Source organism: Symphalangus syndactylus, chromosome 2, assembly GCF_028878055.3.
Source record: "Symphalangus syndactylus isolate Jambi chromosome 2, NHGRI_mSymSyn1-v2.1_pri, whole genome shotgun sequence".
Lineage (NCBI taxonomy): Eukaryota > Metazoa > Chordata > Mammalia > Primates > Hylobatidae > Symphalangus > Symphalangus syndactylus.
The window spans coordinates 78,474,340-78,493,066 of record NC_072424.2 but is presented as its reverse complement, the minus strand read 5'-3'; the positions used below and the strand labels follow the sequence as shown (position 1 = coordinate 78,493,066).

The following is an 18,727-nucleotide window of genomic DNA, read 5'->3' as shown; positions in this document are numbered from 1 at the left end:
TAAGCCTTATAAAATTTTATTTTAAAAGAGATAGGTTTTTGCATTTCCAAGGTCATTTGTTACTTGAAAAGGTTCTGGGATCATTTTTATATTTCCCTCCAGAGTTGTTGAACTAACAGGGGATGTGACTCCTGATGTGAAATCCATTGCCAAGGCTGACCTTATCGTCACTACGCCAGAGAAGTGGGATGGAGTCAGCAGAAGCTGGCAAAATAGGAACTATGTTCAGCAAGTCACTATTCTCATCATAGATGAGATCCATCTGCTTGGTAGGTACCACTGTATCTAAAGCCAGTTTACAAACTTTAACTTTGTAAATTATTAGTATTATTTTTAATTTGCATGTAATATTTATATATATTTCTGGGGCACAATGTGATTTTTTGATATACGTATATAATGTGGAATTATTAAATCAAGATAATTAACATCTATCACCTTATGTATAAATTGTGGTGAAACAAAAAATTTTATCTTATTGTATTAATCTGTTCTCACATTGCCATAAAGGAATACCTGAGACTGGGTAATTTATTTTTAAAAAGAAGTTTAATTGGCTCAAGATTCTATAGGCTGTATAGTAAACATAGTGGCTCCTGCTTCTGGGGAGGCCTCAGGAAGCTTTCAGTCATGACTGAAGGCAAAGCAGGAGAGAGCTTCTTACATGGCAAGAGCAGGAACAAGAGAGGAAGGTGGTGGGGGAGGTGCTACATGCTTTTAAACAACTAGATCTCATGAGAATTCACTCACTGTCATGAGAATAGCACCAAGAGGACGGTGCTAAGCCATTTAGGAGAAACAGCCCCCATTATCCTATCACCTCCTACTAGGCCCCACCTCCAACATTGGAGATTACAGTTCAACATGCAATTAGCAATTTTGCAATTTAGCAATTTTGAAATATACAATATATTATTATTAACTGTTGTCACACTGCTGTACAATTGATCTGACAAACTTATTTCTCCTGTCCAACTGAAACATTGTACCCTTTGACCACCATCTCTCTATTCCCTTCTCTTGTAACTCCAACCCGTGCCCCTAGACTCTGGTAACCACATTTCTGCTCTTTACTTCCATGAGGTCAGTTTTTTTTAATTCAACATCCAAGTGACATCATGCACTGGGAGTGGGATTGCAGAATCCTTTGGTAGTTGTATCTTTAGTTGTTTTTTTTTTTGAGGAAGCTACGAACTTTTCCTTTTGTAGTTGCTGCAATGGCCAGCACAGACTTGTTAAATGATTAACATTGATTTTTCCCTATTTTCTAGGGGAGGAAAGAGGCCCTGTTCTAGAGGTCATTGTATCTCGAACAAATTTTATCTCATCACACACAGAAAAGCCTGTTAGAATAGTTGGACTATCTACTGCATTAGCTAATGCCAGAGACCTTGCTGACTGGCTCAATATTAAGCAGGTATGTAGAAGATTGATAAATTATGCATTTATTTAGTAGTGTAACTTTGATGATTCCTTTTAAGAGATGTTATAACATTATAAAATTCAATATAAAAATTGAAAATGGTTTCTCTCTCATATTTACTCTAGATGGGCTTGTTTAACTTCCGACCATCAGTACGCCCAGTTCCACTGGAAGTTCACATTCAAGGCTTTCCAGGTCAACATTACTGTCCTCGTATGGCTAGTATGAACAAGCCTGCATTTCAGGGTAAGCTTCAGATTCTTGGAATAAAATAGTAACCATTGTTTATGGTAGCTATCAAATGTCTTCTAATTGGTGTTGGTTTCTTTGAAAGGATGATATTGGTCCAGCTTCTACAAATATCTAAAACTGTTTGTCTCAACTGTTAAGGAATACAAATATATGTTAAATTACCTTTTGAAAATTGGAGACATTTCACAAATGGTAATGACTTTGTAGTAGAATAAAAGTATGTAATTAAAAAAAGTTATCAGAGTTTTCTTAATATTAATCAAAGTGTTTTTATGATAGTAGCTTGAACAAATGAGAAATGGAAGCTACAGGTCAAAAACATCTCATAATCCTTTTTATGAGAAATCATAAAACTTAGAAATTTCAGTAGTTTAGTACAGTGCTTCTGTTTTTAGTTTTTCCTCTTCTACCAAATTAGGCAAACAGGAAAGATTTAAGAATAGCACTCCTATTTTACTGAAACATGTTTTATTTGGGCTGCATAAAGAATATTTATTATATCAATTAAAAATAACCTCAAAAATAAATCCTCAAATGTGAACTGCTGTTGATTGTGTGGTGACAGTTGTGAGGTGACTTTTTAGCTGCTGTAATTAGCCTTATGACAGAAGCAAAGTATTGATTGTGAACTAGAGACCAATCTTGGCAGTTCAGATTATTTACACCTCCACAGAAGCATTGTACAAAATCACTAATGAACAATAAATCTGCCGTGAGCTGTTCAGCCACACCTGTTCTTTCAGCAGCAAAAATCCATTAAATGTTGAGGTTTAAAGAAAGACAGAGATCCATTTATATTTATGTGTCCAAATGATACCAATATTGTACTAATATGTGTATTTTACATGGTGTATCTCTAATATGATTTATCAAAGCTTTATCATTTACATTCTGTAACATTCTGATAAACAATAGAAAGAGAAATAAGATAAATGAATTTATTTTTCATAATATATATTGTTGAAATTGCATATATCTATATGGAATGACTGCATACCATTGATGGAAAGGAAGCATTTTGTGTTATATAAATCAATAGTAAATAACTAAAGTACTTACACTTCCATAGAAATGGTATCAGCACAGCAGCTATACTTATGTACTATTTATTATACCTGTAGTGATTACTATATTTCTTTGAGTTTAGAAACATGATTGTGTGATAGCTTTATTTCTCATAGTTAGGATGTAAATAAAGTCAAGGTCATGTCAACATTTCCATTATAAACCTTGTTTCCCAGCCCATAAAAAGAAATTCTGCAGCTCACATTTCAAACAAGAAATTACAAAGAGGTTGAACTTTTTATAAAAAATTTTTAAATATCTCTGACTGTTTTAAGAGAGTTGTGTGGACCTAAATATATATTCTACTCGTGGCATCTTAATCAGGGTTTTGGAACCTATGTAAAGAAAGAAAAAAAAACCTCATTTCAAGATAAACCAAATGATTTATATGGCTCTTTAATTATTTTTAAAGATTTGATTTACAGAATTTCCTTCAGTCTTGTTACTCTGGTTTGTGTTGACCAGAGTCATCTCATCTTCTTTGTGTTGACTACCATGTCCCATTACTCAGATACTCATTCAGGCATAGTATTCTCTTCAGCCCTCTTCTACATTCTCTTGTCTGCCCTTCTCACACATATGCTTTTAGAAAAACAGAGGGAAAACTTTCTTCTGATTTATCTCTTAACCTGTTTACTGGTACAAACTCTCCTAATTTTTCTATCACTGATAACAAAAATAAAAGGAACTTTTTGTGGTCTTTCTAGACATTTTCCATCACGTGGCAGGACTTGATTTTCTCACCAGACCCCAGGACCAGTTAACTCCATAATATCACTGCTTAGGCAAACACAAATAGCTGAGAAACACAACTTAGCACAGAAAACTTGATTTAAGATTCAGTGTCCATGTATAGCTCTTAATGGAGAGTCTCAATCTTTAAGTTTCTCCTTCCTTGGCAACTCAGAATAGAAATGGGACCCAGCATAATTAAATCTTTTCTCTCCCAGGCAATATACTCTCTAGGTAGGGCCATCAACCTCTCTTTTCCTATTATCTGTCTAATATGCTGCCAGATCCATGTAGTACCTGCAATAATGCCACATTTCATGCCTAAATTGTTTACATCATTAGTTTTCATGTATCCATTTGATATCCTAATGAAATTCATATTCTGGGGTTAAGTAGCTTTCCATTTTACTTCCCACAACTTTTCAACAGCAATTAGAAGCCATTCTCCAGCCAAACCTGTTTTGATATTTGTCTCATCAAGACGTCAAACTCGTCTTACTGCTTTGGAATTGATCGCCTTCCTGGCTACTGAAGAAGATCCAAAGCAGTGGTTAAACATGGATGAAAGAGAGGTAAGCAACATTTTTTATCTTCTACTACTTATAAGTTTCAGGTTATATTGTATTAGAATGAACATTACATATGTAAGTATATTATAGGGAAAGAAGAAATTCATAATACCGCCACCTTACCACACTATTAATATTCTGTTATAGTTTGTTCTAGTATAGGCCCACTTAATATTTATTTTCTATATTCATATTTATAAATTTTTCCTTTAACATTATCACCTATGTATATTGTAACATTCAACCATTTTCATATTCTTTGAGTATTCACTGCCCTCACTGAAGTTAAAATCAGTTTTGCAAAATTTGGGTTTTAAAAAATATATAATAATCTTTTTTAATTTTAGGAGGCACTAATATATAAAAATTTAAAATCTGTTATTATCCTTTCCCTAAGTAATAACTACCAGTAAAATTTTAAATTAGAATTTTTGTGTCTATGCAGTTATATTCCATTATGCAACTATTTCATAGTAGTTTTCTCCTGTAATTTAATAATCATGCATCTTTATTATTGTAGGTTTTTCTCTGTTTAAAATTATTTTCTCAGTATGGAGTTCTAAAGATAAAATTAGTGGGTCAAATAATGTGAATATTTTTACAGGTTTTCAGGTACACTGCTAATTACTTTCCAAAAGAACTGTACTTATTGGTGTCATCACCACTGATGTATGAATTATCAGAAGTATATGAGAGTAAGAGTTTTACTACATCCTCATTTGTTGCAACTTATTGATATATTATAGATAAATTATTATCTTATCTTAATGTATGCCTTGATTTTTGATTGGTTGAACTTTTTTTTTCATATATTTACTAGTTGTCTTCTTTTTTCTTTGTTGTCTCTTCATTTCTTTTGGTCTTTCATCTATTCCAGTACAGCATTTATTTTGTAGATTTGTGTGAGAGCTTTGCCAAATTTAGAAAAATATGTACATATATAGAATTTTATATATTACTTTTCTCCATATGTATGTATTTCTATACATATATACATATTAATCTTTCACCTGCTGTATTAGATAACTTTGCTAGTTTATTGCTTGTCTTTTTATCATAGTGTCTTTTTACAAATAGAAGACTTTACATTTTATGTAATCCAGTTTGTTAGTATGATCCTTTATAGTACATCTAAATATAGATATTCCTCCTCCTCTCTATAGATTTAATATATAGTGATTGTTCTTTCTTACACTTTTCCAGTTTTGAAAAATATTTTCCTAAATTGAGTTACAATGAAAACAGATGACATCAGTAGCATAATTGTTGCATTGTGATCTCTCCACCTACCCTCTTCAGTGTTCCCATTTTGTGATCTCATGCAGGCTAAAGAAGAGCAGTGCTGTTCGGCATCAGTAAAAAACAATGTTCCAAATCCACTGGTGTCCGGGATTAACAGTTAGCATATTTCTCCCCTTCTACTTCTCATGACTCCTTTAGAGTTAGTAGGACTGTTAGATAGTACTGTATATATTACATTATTGTGTAATAGTTAACTGATATTTCAGAATGTTTTTGCTTAGTTCTATAGATGACCTTATTCACTAACAGACTCATAAATTAGCTTAATATGCAGGCTATCAAATGACTGCTTGAAGTAGAGTAATAGCGATCATTTTATCTTTTAAATTTTATCTTTATTTACTTACTGTTACTTGTATGGGTATACTAGATATTTAAGAAAATAATTTATGTCCAAAATAATGTTGTTAAAAGATTTTTTTATCCTGTATTATTTAATTGATATCTGAATAATCAACCTGTTGTGTCTAAGGCAGTATCATAACTTAGGAGGCAAATGATGAAAAATAGATATATAAAATATTGATGACTCAGTTTATGTACAGTATCTCTCTAGGCTTAATTTTATTTTATATGTTATCCTAAAAGTCTTCCAAATGGACACTTTTCTTTGAAGTTAAGATACAATGTACAAACCTACTAAACACACTTTGGGATGTTTGCTTAGAGTATATAGACATTGTGCATTTAGCACATATGTGACTCACATTAACCTCAAATGTGAACCTCATGTGCTCATATCAGGTATAGTACACTTCTACTGTTTCTTTTTTTTTAATTTTAATATATGAGACCTAAAGAATTGTAGATAGCTCAGACATTGTGTAGAATTACTTCTCTGTTTCATATTTTTTTTTATCGGCAGAAAACGTTATTCACAAGGCTAGGTAGAAACTATAGAATATACTCGTGGTTTCTGCTGTTGTAGATTTTTCACTGCTAAAATAGGACACCTAGAAAACATTATTTTGTATGTGTATAAAATGTTTATTATAAATTTATTATTGTATTTATTAACAAATATTTGTTATAACTGTATTATTTTCATATTTTTTTCTTCAACTTTTATTTTACGTTCTAGGGTATATAAACAGGATGTGCATGTTTGTTACATAGGTGTATTAGTCCGTTTTCATACTGCTATAAAGAACTACCCGAGACTGGGTAATTTATAAAGGAAAGAGGTTTAATTGACTCACAGTTCAGCATGGCTGGGGAGGTTTCAGGAAACTTACAATCATGGTGGAAGGGGAAGCAAGACCCCTACCTCACAAGGCAGCAGGTAGTGGAAGTGCTGAGCGAAAGGGGAAGAGCCCCGTATAAAACCGTCAGATCTTGTGAGAACTCACTCACTATCACGAGAATAGCGTGGGGGAAACGGCCCCCATGATGCAATTACCTCCACCTGGTCTCTCCTTTGACATATGGGGATTATGCGGATTACAGTTAAAGATGAGATTTGGGTTAGGGTCACAAAGCCTAACCATATCAATAGGTAAATATGTGCCATAGTGGTTTGCTGCACAGATCAACCTATCACCTAGGTATTAAGCCCAGCATCCTTTAGCTATTCTTCCTGATATTCTCCCTCCCACCATCCCCGACAGGCCCCAGTGTAGTTCCCCCCATATGTCCATGTGTTCTCATTGTTCAGCTCCTACATATAAGTGAGAACATGGGTGTTTGGTTTTCTGTTCCTGTGTTAGTTTGCTGAGGGTAACAGCTTCCAGCTCCATCCATGCCCCTGCAAAGGACATGATCTCATTTCTTTTCATGGCTGCATAGTATTCCATGTTACATATGTACCACATTTTCTTTATCCAGTCTATCACTGATGGGCATTTGGGTTAATTCCATGTCTTTGCTATTGTGAATAGTGCTACAGTGAACATACATGTGCACATATCTTTATAATAGAACGATTTCTATTCCTTTGGGTATATGCCCAGTAATGGGATTTCTGGGTCAGATGATATTTCTGCCTCTAGATCCTTGAGGAATTGCCACACTGTCTTCCACAATGATTGAACTAATTTACATTCCCACCAACAGTGTAAAAGTGTTACTTTTTCTCCACAACCTTGCCTGCATCTATTGTTTTGGACTTTTTAATAATTGCCATTCTGACTGATGTGAGATGGTACCTCACTATGGTTTTGCTTTGCATTTCTCTAATGATCAGTGATGCTGAGCCTTTTTTCATATGTTTGTTGGCCACATTGTCTTCTTTTGAGAAGTATCTGTTCATATCCTTTGCCCACTTTTTAATGGGGTTCTTTTTTCTTGTAAATTTGTTTAAGTTCCTTGTAGACTCTGAAATTAAATCTGTTAGTTTTATTATTGTATTTATTAACATAAATATTTGTTATAAATGTACTATTTATTTAAATGTATTATAAAATAGGACAACTAGAAATATTATGTCATTTCCAGACATTTTGTTTCACCACACCCATCTCAAGAATGAGGCAAACTGTGCTTTACTACTGACTCTAAAAGCAATCACCTTTAAAATGAAAATTTCAGAAGTTTTACAACTGATTACTATGTAAATTCAATATGATACTGAAGCATACTATAAAGCAGGTGTTTTAGTTGTTGAACTCCTAGATAATTAGCCCTAAATAATTAATAGGAAAACTTTTTAACATTTTGGTCTTCGTGTGGGTTACTTTCCGTAATATTATGGGCTGGAAGCTTAGTGGTTGCTTCCATTGCTGCTCCTTGTGTAGTGTTAAATTGATGTTCTGTGGCAGGACATGGGTAATTGGTTAAGACTCTAGTGTTGACAACTTGAGCATTCAGAGGAAGCACAGCAGCAGTTATCCTGGCAACTATGAAGTAGTGTGTCTGGCATAGAAGAGCATTCAAATTATTCTGCTGTTGAGTGACCTTAAGTCAAGAACTGTCTATCGATATTCAGGCTGGGGGCATGGAGAGTAAAGAAAGCTAGGGTAAATCACAAGAGGCTAGAGAGAGAATATGACTAAGAAGAGTATATGTGTTCTCATTAATTTATTGGCAAAGGCAAAAAGAGTTATTCATCTGTCTTCTTAATCCAGTATAGTTTCAAAGTATTAGGAAAGCAGAAAGACACCTTCAAGTGTATCATTGATGTAAAGTTATACTGCATCAGGAAACCCCAAAGGAAATACCTTTCCATATTGTCATTAGGAATCCTCATTGCAGTGGTTTCAAAAGTTTGTGGGTATATGCTACCATGTAACCTGAATTCTGCTACTTCTGCCACTAACCTCAAGCTGTTATTGGGTCTTTGCATCATTCTCTCAAGCTTCAAGTCAAGACAGAAAGAGTTGAATGCCTGAGTTTCCATCTCTGGCATGCAGCAGAAAAAAGGAATCTCCTCCCTTCTTTGGCTTCTGTCATAGGCAGTGACATTCAGATACTGGCTGCCCATAAACAACAAAGGTCCACTATGGCCCTTTCACCCCTCAAACTCATACATACACTATTTTTCCTATACCTACACTTAATTAAAAATATTTTTTCCTCTCCAAGGAAAGACAAGTAAAAATTTCATCAACTCCATTTAGCACTTAGTCCTAGATCTCTTGCTTGTGTCTAGTCACCCTCTAGTTATTTTGCAAGCCTGTCTCAATATTCTCTAGTCAGCGGACTAGATTATAAAGTTACAGCTAACTAATGCCATATTCAACAGTAAAAGAGGATAGAAAGAGGAAAGAGAAACAAAATTAGTTAAAATATATTAGTTAAAATATGTTGATACATAAGACAGCAAGGGAAAAGGATTAGAGACCACTGTGTATTTCTGCACTAGCCAGGGGGCCAAATAGATATTTATGATTCGTTTTCTCTGCCATACATCATCTGTACATTTTTTCTTCAACCAGTCACTAAGCTAATCAAGACTCTTTATCCAGTGGAGTGACCAAAAGCATACATTCCTGATAGATTGAAAATTGCAATTTTATATATGTTTAATATATAGGATTGTAAAATCTTTAATTAGTTTTTCAAATGGATACAGTAGTGTCAGATTTATTTACGTTCTATCCAAATTTCTCTCCCCTTATTATAAAACAATAGCCCAATTTTTTCATTAGGATCAATTTCCCAGACTATACTGAGACCACATTTTTTTGGTTCATCCAAGAACCTGAGAGCCTGAAGTGGTCATGTGGCTGTTTCAGTTTCCAAGTAAACTGTTAATCCTTTGGATAATAAGCCTCAAAACTAGCAAAGCTAGAGTTATAGGGAAGAGAAGCAAAAGTTTTCAAGTGCTTTTTTATCTATGATTTCAAAAGACATCCACACACCTTGAGTACTTGGTTCCTGGAACCGTATATTCTGGCAACAGAATAAATAGCATCATTGATGATTACTAGTTCAGAGGCTACACTTCATCCTACAGGATAGTACCCCAACCTTTCCCAGGTATTGCCTCCCAGCTGCCATTCTGAATCTTTAATCTATAAAACCAGCTCTTTCTATTAATGAGAACATAATAAGACCAGTGCATTCAATGGCATCATCCCATTGTCTTACCTTTTCCTTTATGAAGTGAGTTCCTCAGACAGAAACGTTATTATACAGGGTATCATCATGAGGTATAAGGCATTCAGTAATTCTACCCTTGAGGCTACTGGCAGAACCATGTTTGGTAGGAAAAGAGAATTAAAATCCAAAGTAAGTGCCTGTTCTTACAGGGATGAATACGTGTCTCCTCAGTGATAGAGAAGGTCCAGTATAATCTTCTCACCACCAGATAACTGTCTGGTTTCGGGGGTAAGATACTTTATTATGGGCCCAGTGTTTCCACTGGTGGCATATTAGGCACTGAGCAGTGGCAATAGCTTGGCCTTTGTGAAGAAAAGGATGATTATATTTCACCCATGCATAATTTTCATCTCTTTTACTTTGGCCACTGAGTACATAACCTATTGCATAAAACACTGTGGCCTGGGAAGGAGGCTGTCCGATATCCTAAGAGGTGGTTATTTTGCCCATTTGATCATTACCAGCATATTGCACAATGCTTTTAAGTTTTTGTCACGAATCTTCATGAAATACAGGTAGCCTTTTATTCTGGCACTGTTCTAAGAGTTCATCCACCTAAAACTTCTGCCTTTCTTGTCCTCCAGTAATACTCTTGCCAAGCTCCTTACCATCTGGCTAATCCGGTTAACTTCAGAGCAAAATGTGAATCATCAACTTGCGTCATCTCTACTTTCCAGTAAAGTGACAGTGAAATACTCAGTTTATGATCAACAGCTTTCATTGCAAGGTCACCTGGTATCACATAGTTGGGCACTCAGTCTTCTTTCGCTTCCTACTTCCCCGAAATATCCATAAAAATAGCAGTCCTCTAAATCAAAGCCATAGGCAGCCCTTCTCAGAATCTGTAAGGTATTCATTTTTTTCTATTATTATACTTTAAGTTTTAGGGTACATGCACACAACGTGCAGGTTTGTTACATATGTATACATGTGCCATGTTGGTGTGCGGCACCCATTAGCTCATCATTTAATATTAGGTATGTCTCCTAATGCTATCCCTCCCTCCTCCCAAGTATTCCTTTTTTAAAAAAGAAGTTATATTTTGGACATGTTAGTTTGTATATCCAAGACTTTCAAGTGGAGATTTCAAGGCAATTAGATACAAGTCTGTAAAACCCACAGAGACTGTGAAATGAACATATGAACATGGACGCATCAGCATGGAGGCAACCCTTAAACCCAGGTGAGCACATGAGACTCTCAGGCAGAGTGTGGAGAAACAGAGGGCAGGCCCTGAGGGATTCCCTTAGTGCGAGCTGAGATAGAAAAATGAGGAATTGGCACAGGTCACTGAGAATGTGATGCCAATAGGGTAAGACAGTGTCCTAAAACACCGTAGAAGAGAGGGTTCTGTGAAGGAAGGAGTGCTTGGCTATATCAAATGTAAATGGGAGTTGAGTGGAGGAGAGCAGAGGAAACACCCATGGGGTTTATCATTTGAAGGTCCTGGATGAACTTGGCAGTCAGTGACATGTGAACAGAAGCAGTTTTGAATGGACTGAGGAGCAAATGAGGGGGGGCGAGGAGGTGAAAATGGAAGCAAATAGCATATACAACTTCTAGAAGTTTTACTGTGTAATTTAATTAATATTATAATTTAACATCTAGCAACTATGACCTGTCACCTTCCACCCAGTATTCTGCAGTCTGGTCCCGTATTTCAAGGAAAACAGTGCTACGATCTGGATAGTTGCCAACCAGCACTAACAGATAAAAGAACAGAGGGAAGGCCTTTTCTTCTGAGTGAGTCTGTGGATTGAAAGCTCAGAATACTGGGCCAGGTTCGATGGCTCACGCCTGTAATCCCAGCACTTTGGGAGGCCAAGGCGGGCGGATCATTTGAGGTCAGGAGTTCAAGGCCAGCCTGGCCAACATGGTGAAAGCCCATCTCTACTAAAAAAATACAAAAATTAGCTGAGCACGGTGGCATGTGCCTGTAATCCCAGCTACTCGGGAGGCTGAGGCACGAGAATCATTTGAACCCAGGAGGCAGAGATTGCAGTGAGCCAAGATTGCACCACTGCACTCCAACCTGGGTGACAGAGCAAGACTCTGTCTCAACAACAACAACAGCAACAACGACAAAGTTCAGAATACTGCCCTTAGATGAGATTCCTTTTCTGGGGTGGGAAAGCAGGACGCTGGCTGAAGATTAGACTTCATTCTTTAGTATTGCTTAGATTATTTCCCTCAACTCCTCTGTGTATCTTGCCAGTTAACAGCAGGACTGCCCTTTTCTTCTGCCACACTGTTAAATAAGATCCAGGTAGCTAAAAGAAGAATACAACAATAAGAACTCGCTATTCACTTTTGTCCTTACAAGTAGAAATGAATTAGGATTCTGCAAGGCCTTTTGCCGTGAATGTTTTAAGTTGTGCTCTAAAGTCTACAACATCATCCAAAGGTAGGTGGGGGAAAAAATCTGAAGCAGGAAAGGTAAGAGCCTTCTGACTGGAGCAAACCATGGAAAAAATCCAGGTAAAGGTAATATGAAAATTAGAGGGGTATGGGAAATAAGAGTTCCCTGGAACAAGGAACAGCAGTATAGTTAATGTTTTTAAATTCAAATTAATTGGCTAGAAGTCTCTTCTAAATTATACAGAACATTATTTTTTGAATGTGCCAATTATAATTTTACATGGTGCTTCATAGTGAATTTATGAAAACTAATGCAGGTGCATAGGAAGAACACTTTCATGAAAAGTAAGATTGATAGTGTTTTCACATGCTTAATACTAAAGTGTTTTTAGATGCTAGAGCAGTTTACCATTTTAAGCTAAACATAATCCACCTAATCTCATTACAAGTAAAATATTAGTAGACCTACAGAACTGAACTATAATTTTGCTTTACTCAAAATTATCCTGAGTTCAGATTTGGTGGGGATTCTAATGACATTTTACTGTAGTTTTATTTGATTAATTTGCCTGTTCATTCAACATATAAATAGATATTGGGCTCTTCTTGTAGGTAAGAACTTAGTACTAGACGTTGAAGATGGATTTTGAAATTGTTTTAAATCGGAAATTAAGCTGAATTTAATGCAGGATAACAACATCATTTCTAACTCAAAGGGCCTGTTTTTTATAGAACTAAAATAAATTTAGCTCATGGTACAAAATTCCCACCCCAAGTGCTTTCTGTTTTATCAAGCCTCATACCTCTAAATGACTGACCAGTAAATAAACTATTAAGCTGAGAATATTGAGTGTCAAGCAGACATTATCTACAGATTTGCTGAGCATTGGATGTTTGAAATCAGTTGGGCCTTGTGAAATATTTCTACAATTTAGGGCAGCTATTCAGTATCCTTGAGTTACAATATAGGAGGCTGTTTTATTTTATTTTGCCTTAGTTGGTAGCATGCATATCCTATTGAAAAAGGAGGCAAAATATATCAATTATTGCTAAGCTTAATAGTAGTTTACTTTTACTAAGCTAAGTATTAAGTGATGTATTTATATAGAGTACTTTAGAATTCATTAAAGTTTATATTATCACATTTTATCATGAATTTTCAAAGGGTAGTTTTTATTATCCCAGTTTTATAGATGCAAAAACTGAAATTAGAAGGATTAAGTGATTGTCCAGATAGCACAAGCAAGCAAGTGGCAGCTTAGGAACTCAAAACAGGGTAGCTAACCTAGAGTCTGTGTTATTTTAATCTGCCATGCAGTAATTGGAATCAGTGATAACAATATTGAATAGAAAAGATGGAAAAGTCATGGTGGGGGTGGGAGTAATTTGATGGGGACAAAAGTGCAATAAAAATCAAGAAAAATCAGTAGCTGGGCTGAGCACGGTGGCTCATGCCTGTAATCCCAGCACTTTGGGAGGCCGAGGTGGGTGGATCACCTGAGGTCAGGATTTCAAGACAAGCCTGGCCCGGGTGTGGTGGCACGCACCTGTAGTCCCAGCTACTCGAGAGGCTGAGGCAGGAGGATCACCTGAACCTGGGAGACAGAGGGTGCTGTGAGCCAAGATCACGCCACTGCACTCCAACCTGGACGATAGAGCAAGACTCAATCTCAAAATTTTTTTTTAAGAAAAGAAAAAAAGAAAGAAAAATTAGTAGCTGAAATATAAAACAAGAGCAAACAGCAGGAGCTGTGCCATTCTCGATTATGAAGGTAGTTGAAAAAGGTAATATTTTAGTTTAAAAAAGAAAATAATTTTAGATATTCTTCATTTTTAGGCATAGAAGTGGGAAATACTCAAATAATAAAGAAGAAATAGATTTATAAATCATCTGCATAGAGTTACTCATTATTTCATTACTCATTATTTCAAATACATTACTCATTATTTCAAATCTTACTTGTTTTCTGCATATAGTCTAAAACCATGGGGCTCACCCTTAAGCCTGATTAATAATATTACTTTCAGTAGTTAACTAAATATCCCTCTTATTCATGTAGTGATTAGAGGGAGGCATTGTGCTTGAGAGCATGGACTGGAGCCAGACTTCTTGGTCAATACTGACTGCCTGTTGCAAGCTATGTGGCCTTGGTAGGATTAATCTCTGAGCACCATGTCTTCAATTATAAAAGAGAATAATAAGAAACCCATCCTCATAGGAATGTTGTGAGGATTACATGTGTTAATACGTTTAAGATACTGAAACATAGTTAAATGTTTAATAAATATTAACTGTTATTACTGTGATTGTGTAGCAACATGATATTATACCTTATAAATAGGTTCTTTTTGTTGAGAGCTGTGGTAAAATCTGATCTTATATTTATACCTTTTTGCCTGCTGTGATCCTGCACAAATTTAATTCATGTTAATATAATTACGCATTTAACAATATACTACTTTCGAAAATTTTATAATGTCCATTTCATTACCTTTATCTGCATTTTTAAAGTTTTTCAATATATGGAAATGCTAAATATGAGTTAGAATCAGAATTATTCAACAATGGAAATAAAGATAAAAGTTATAGTCAGAAATAAATATGAAGTGCTTACACGGGGATATCCTACCAATAGCGTGGCAAATTAAATTAAAAACATGAATAAGAAGAAATCTTTAATATCTTACCCTACAACCCAGTTTTGATACTGCTTTTATTAAGAATTAGGCCAAGTGCAAGGGACATAGACATTTTTCAAAAGAAGACATACAAATGGCCAAGAAGTATATGAAAAAATGCTCAACATTACTAATCATCAGAAAAATGCAAACTAAAACCACAACGGGATATTATTTCACCCCAGTCAGAATGGCTATTATCATCTATGAGGATGCAGGGGAAAGGGAACTCTTTACACGCAGTTGGTGAGAATGTAAATTAGAACAACCTCTATGGAAAATAGTCTGAAGATTTCTCAGAAAACTAAAAATAGAATTACCATTCCACCCAGCAATTTTACTACTAGGTGTCTACCCAAAGAAAAAGAAATCAGTATATCAAAGATACCTGCACTCATATATTTATTGCAGCACTATTCACAATAGCAGATACGGAATCAACCTAAGTATCCATCAATAAATGATTGGATAAAGAAAATGTATATATACAAAATAGAATACTATTCAGCCATAAGAAAGAATGAAATCATGTCTTTTGCATCAGCATGGATGGAACTATAGGTCATTATCATAAATGAAACAAGCCAGACACAGAAAGCCAAATATTGCATGTTCTCACTCATAAGTGGATGCTAAAAAATGTATACACATGACTATGTACCCACAAAAAATAAAAGTAAAAAAATTTAATTTTAATTTATACAAATGGATGTAGAGAGGGGAATAATATACAATGGAGACTTGGAAAGGTGACAGAGTGGGAGGGAGGTAGACTATGAGTAATTACTTAATGGGTACAATGTACCCAATTCAAGTAGTGGGTACCCTAAAAGCCCTGACTTGACCACTATGCAATCTAGATATGTAATAAGATTCTGCTTGTACCCCGCCCTCAAAAAATATTTTAAGACAAATGTAAGCATGCCTTCCTGAAAAAAAAAAAAAAAAAAGAAAATAAGAATTAAGCCAAACTAAAAAGCAAACATTGAAAATAGTATTGTGTTTATTTGGCAAAATAACAAAGATTTAGCTGTTACTGTTTGTATTTCATTTGTACATTTAATTTATATTTCACTCATATTTACTTCACATGTAATTTAATCACATATAAATATATTTATATATTGAAAGTATGATAAATCATTTTGAGGTGTGCTTGTCTTCGAGCATCAGAAAGAGCAAGGGAGTATAAATTTTGGGAGTATTGATACAGTTTAGAAACTATTCTTTTTAATTTATTTATTTTTTGAATTCTTTTTTATCAGTGTATCAGTAGAATGCTCTAAAATGTTTCATTGTTTTTCTTCCTTCGGTGTATGGGGTTTATCATACAGACTTGTATTAAAAGAAATTAACATTTGGTGATTATAAGGAAATGTTTTAATTTCATTTAACATCTGTACCAGATATGATAGATTTAATTATTTTTATTTAAAAAAAAACTCTTCAGAACTTTTATGATTCTTCTGTGGTACATCTTTTACTGAGCATTTCAGACAATTGATAAGCATTATTCAGTGGCATATGGTCTGAGTCTGACATGCTTTGAAAAGAGTATAGAGTTCTGATAATGAGGATTCTGTGAAAATGAGAAAACCAGCACAACAGATATGCTTTGAGAAGGTATGGGTTTTTAGCATCTTGAAACAATATATCACACTCAAAAGGACAGAATTGGGCTGCACAATCTGTTAGCTCATTCTTGTCCAATCTGGTCTCCTCCTTTCTTTTGGAGCCAACGTTGTCATCAACTCACTGAATTATATTCTGACTGGAATGTATTTCAGGCACAGAGTAATGTATCTACTTAAATGGAATCTTATCTTTCTACAAAAGCTTTTTGAGTATAATAAATATAAAATGTAAAAAAATTCTATTAAGTTAAAGTAAATGGTTCAACAGTTTACATATGTGCCTCCTCCCCCCAACCTTAAGAAAAAGATCACTACCTAGAATAACATAGATCTGTTTTTCTGTTATGTATAATATTGAATAATTTTTTTAACAATCAGGTAGTCAGACATACTTCAAAGGCTGTTTATTGGAAAGATACCTATACATTACAACAAATAATTTGTTGAAAAAAATGAACTATGGAAGTAAAACTTCTTCTATCAGTGCTTCATTTATCATGTGTGTTTTTTTTTTTTTAAATTCTATAGCAACCCTTCTTAACAAGAATTAAGCCTTAATGTACTAAGGCATCCATTTCATGTATAAAATAAACTTGTCTGCTCTCCATCTAGAAAAGTACTAGCTATCACTGGAAAAATTGGGAAGATGGTAACCCAAGTATTTTTTTATGGGGGTTAATTCTCTCATGGAACCAGGGCTAATTAAGTATACTCTTTAGTATTCAAAATCACTGGGTCTTTCCATTTGAAATATACTTGGTTGTATAAATTAATTGAGTGTTATATTAGGACTATATTACTTTATATAAAGGATTAAATGTGATAATCTTTGTAAAGTGATAAACACAATGCCTGGCATATTATAAGTACTCAACAAATTATATCTATTACCATGTTTTAAACTTTCATTATCCTAAGTTCCTGAATACTTTTGCTTGTCTTACGATGTTTTGATCAAGATGAAACTTATTTTTACACACATTAACAAAGATGTATATAATCCAAAAAATTACATTTTCAAATTTGTATAGGCCATCCTCGTAGTATTTTGTGCTTAATGATTAACAGCTATAAATTTTGCTTTTTATGATGTTCAAATAATTTGAAATTCATCCAGAGAAACCATGTAATAAATGAAGTTTTTTGTGTGTGCAATTGTCTTCATGAGGATGTTAAGTCTTTGCCAGTTCAGATAAACAAACAGTTCTCTTTACTGCATTGATTTTTGTGAAAGTGGGGTCTAGGCGATTGAGAAACCGTTAGCCTTCCCTGCTGCAAAAGACAGGATATTAATGCCTCACCAGACCTTCTGCCAGAGGATTCTTTAGCTTTCCTGTGGCAAATGATACATTATTGTTTGGGTATGATTGTCATTGCCATGGGGCACTATAAATTACACAAGTTATATATACTTATGTAAGTTTAAAAGTGAAAAAAAAATCTCTCAAACTAATTATTAGAACAAGGACACCAGTGAATTAGTTCCTTGTAGTGTAAATTGAAGACATTTTATGCTGTGAACTATTGAACAAAAAATGGATAATGTTGTCTAATGAGAATATCTAACATGTAGTTTATGAGACAAGACAAGCACCTTTCCTTATATCATGCACTTATAGTGTGCTTACATATCCTGTGCTAATTTTAAGGTAAAGTGGATTCATGTCAATACATTTCCATATTCCTGCTTAACAGTTCATAAACTAAATAATACAAGAATACTGGGTGGCCAAACAGAATGAACTATTTATACATGAACTATTTAGACATTGCATTCAGTTCAGTGAAAGCTGATAAATAACATTTCTTGTGTGTATGTCATTAAAATATCACCTAGTTTGTACAGTGCTTTTTTAATACCTTAGTAATTATTATAAAGCTAAACTTTATTGTCCTATTTTATGGATTATTATAAGTGTAAAACAGCTTGCTTCCACATTAAAAAAACTTAGAAAATTTTTCTGACTAGTGAAAATAAAATGAACAAGAAAGCAGTTGGAGTGTTTCATTATATGGATATTTTGGGCATACATTTTTACTAAACTGCAGCAGCAGCGATAGTTTCTCAAGCTGAGGATTTTGTGATCTACTTACTGATTTATGCACCAACAAGATACTAAGTGTATTACAAGCATACATATATATATTAGAGGTTGCTAATAGAAGAAACAAAG

General features: G+C 34.4%; 1 protein-coding gene across 5 annotated transcripts in view; it reads left to right on the top strand.

Annotated features, from left to right (window-relative positions):
- The window catches only part of ASCC3 (activating signal cointegrator 1 complex subunit 3), a 388,871-nt gene that overhangs the window by 263,775 nt on the left and 106,369 nt on the right, over positions 1-18,727 (top strand). For all 5 annotated transcript variants that reach the window (XM_063619908.1, XM_063619900.1, XM_055259780.2 and 2 more), the window contains 4 exons: positions 103-269; positions 1,272-1,417; positions 1,549-1,669; positions 3,902-4,044. In XM_063619908.1, coding sequence (XP_063475978.1) covers positions 103-269; positions 1,272-1,417; positions 1,549-1,669; positions 3,902-4,044 — 577 coding nt within the window. The remainder of the gene's footprint in view (positions 1-102; positions 270-1,271; positions 1,418-1,548; positions 1,670-3,901; positions 4,045-18,727) is intronic.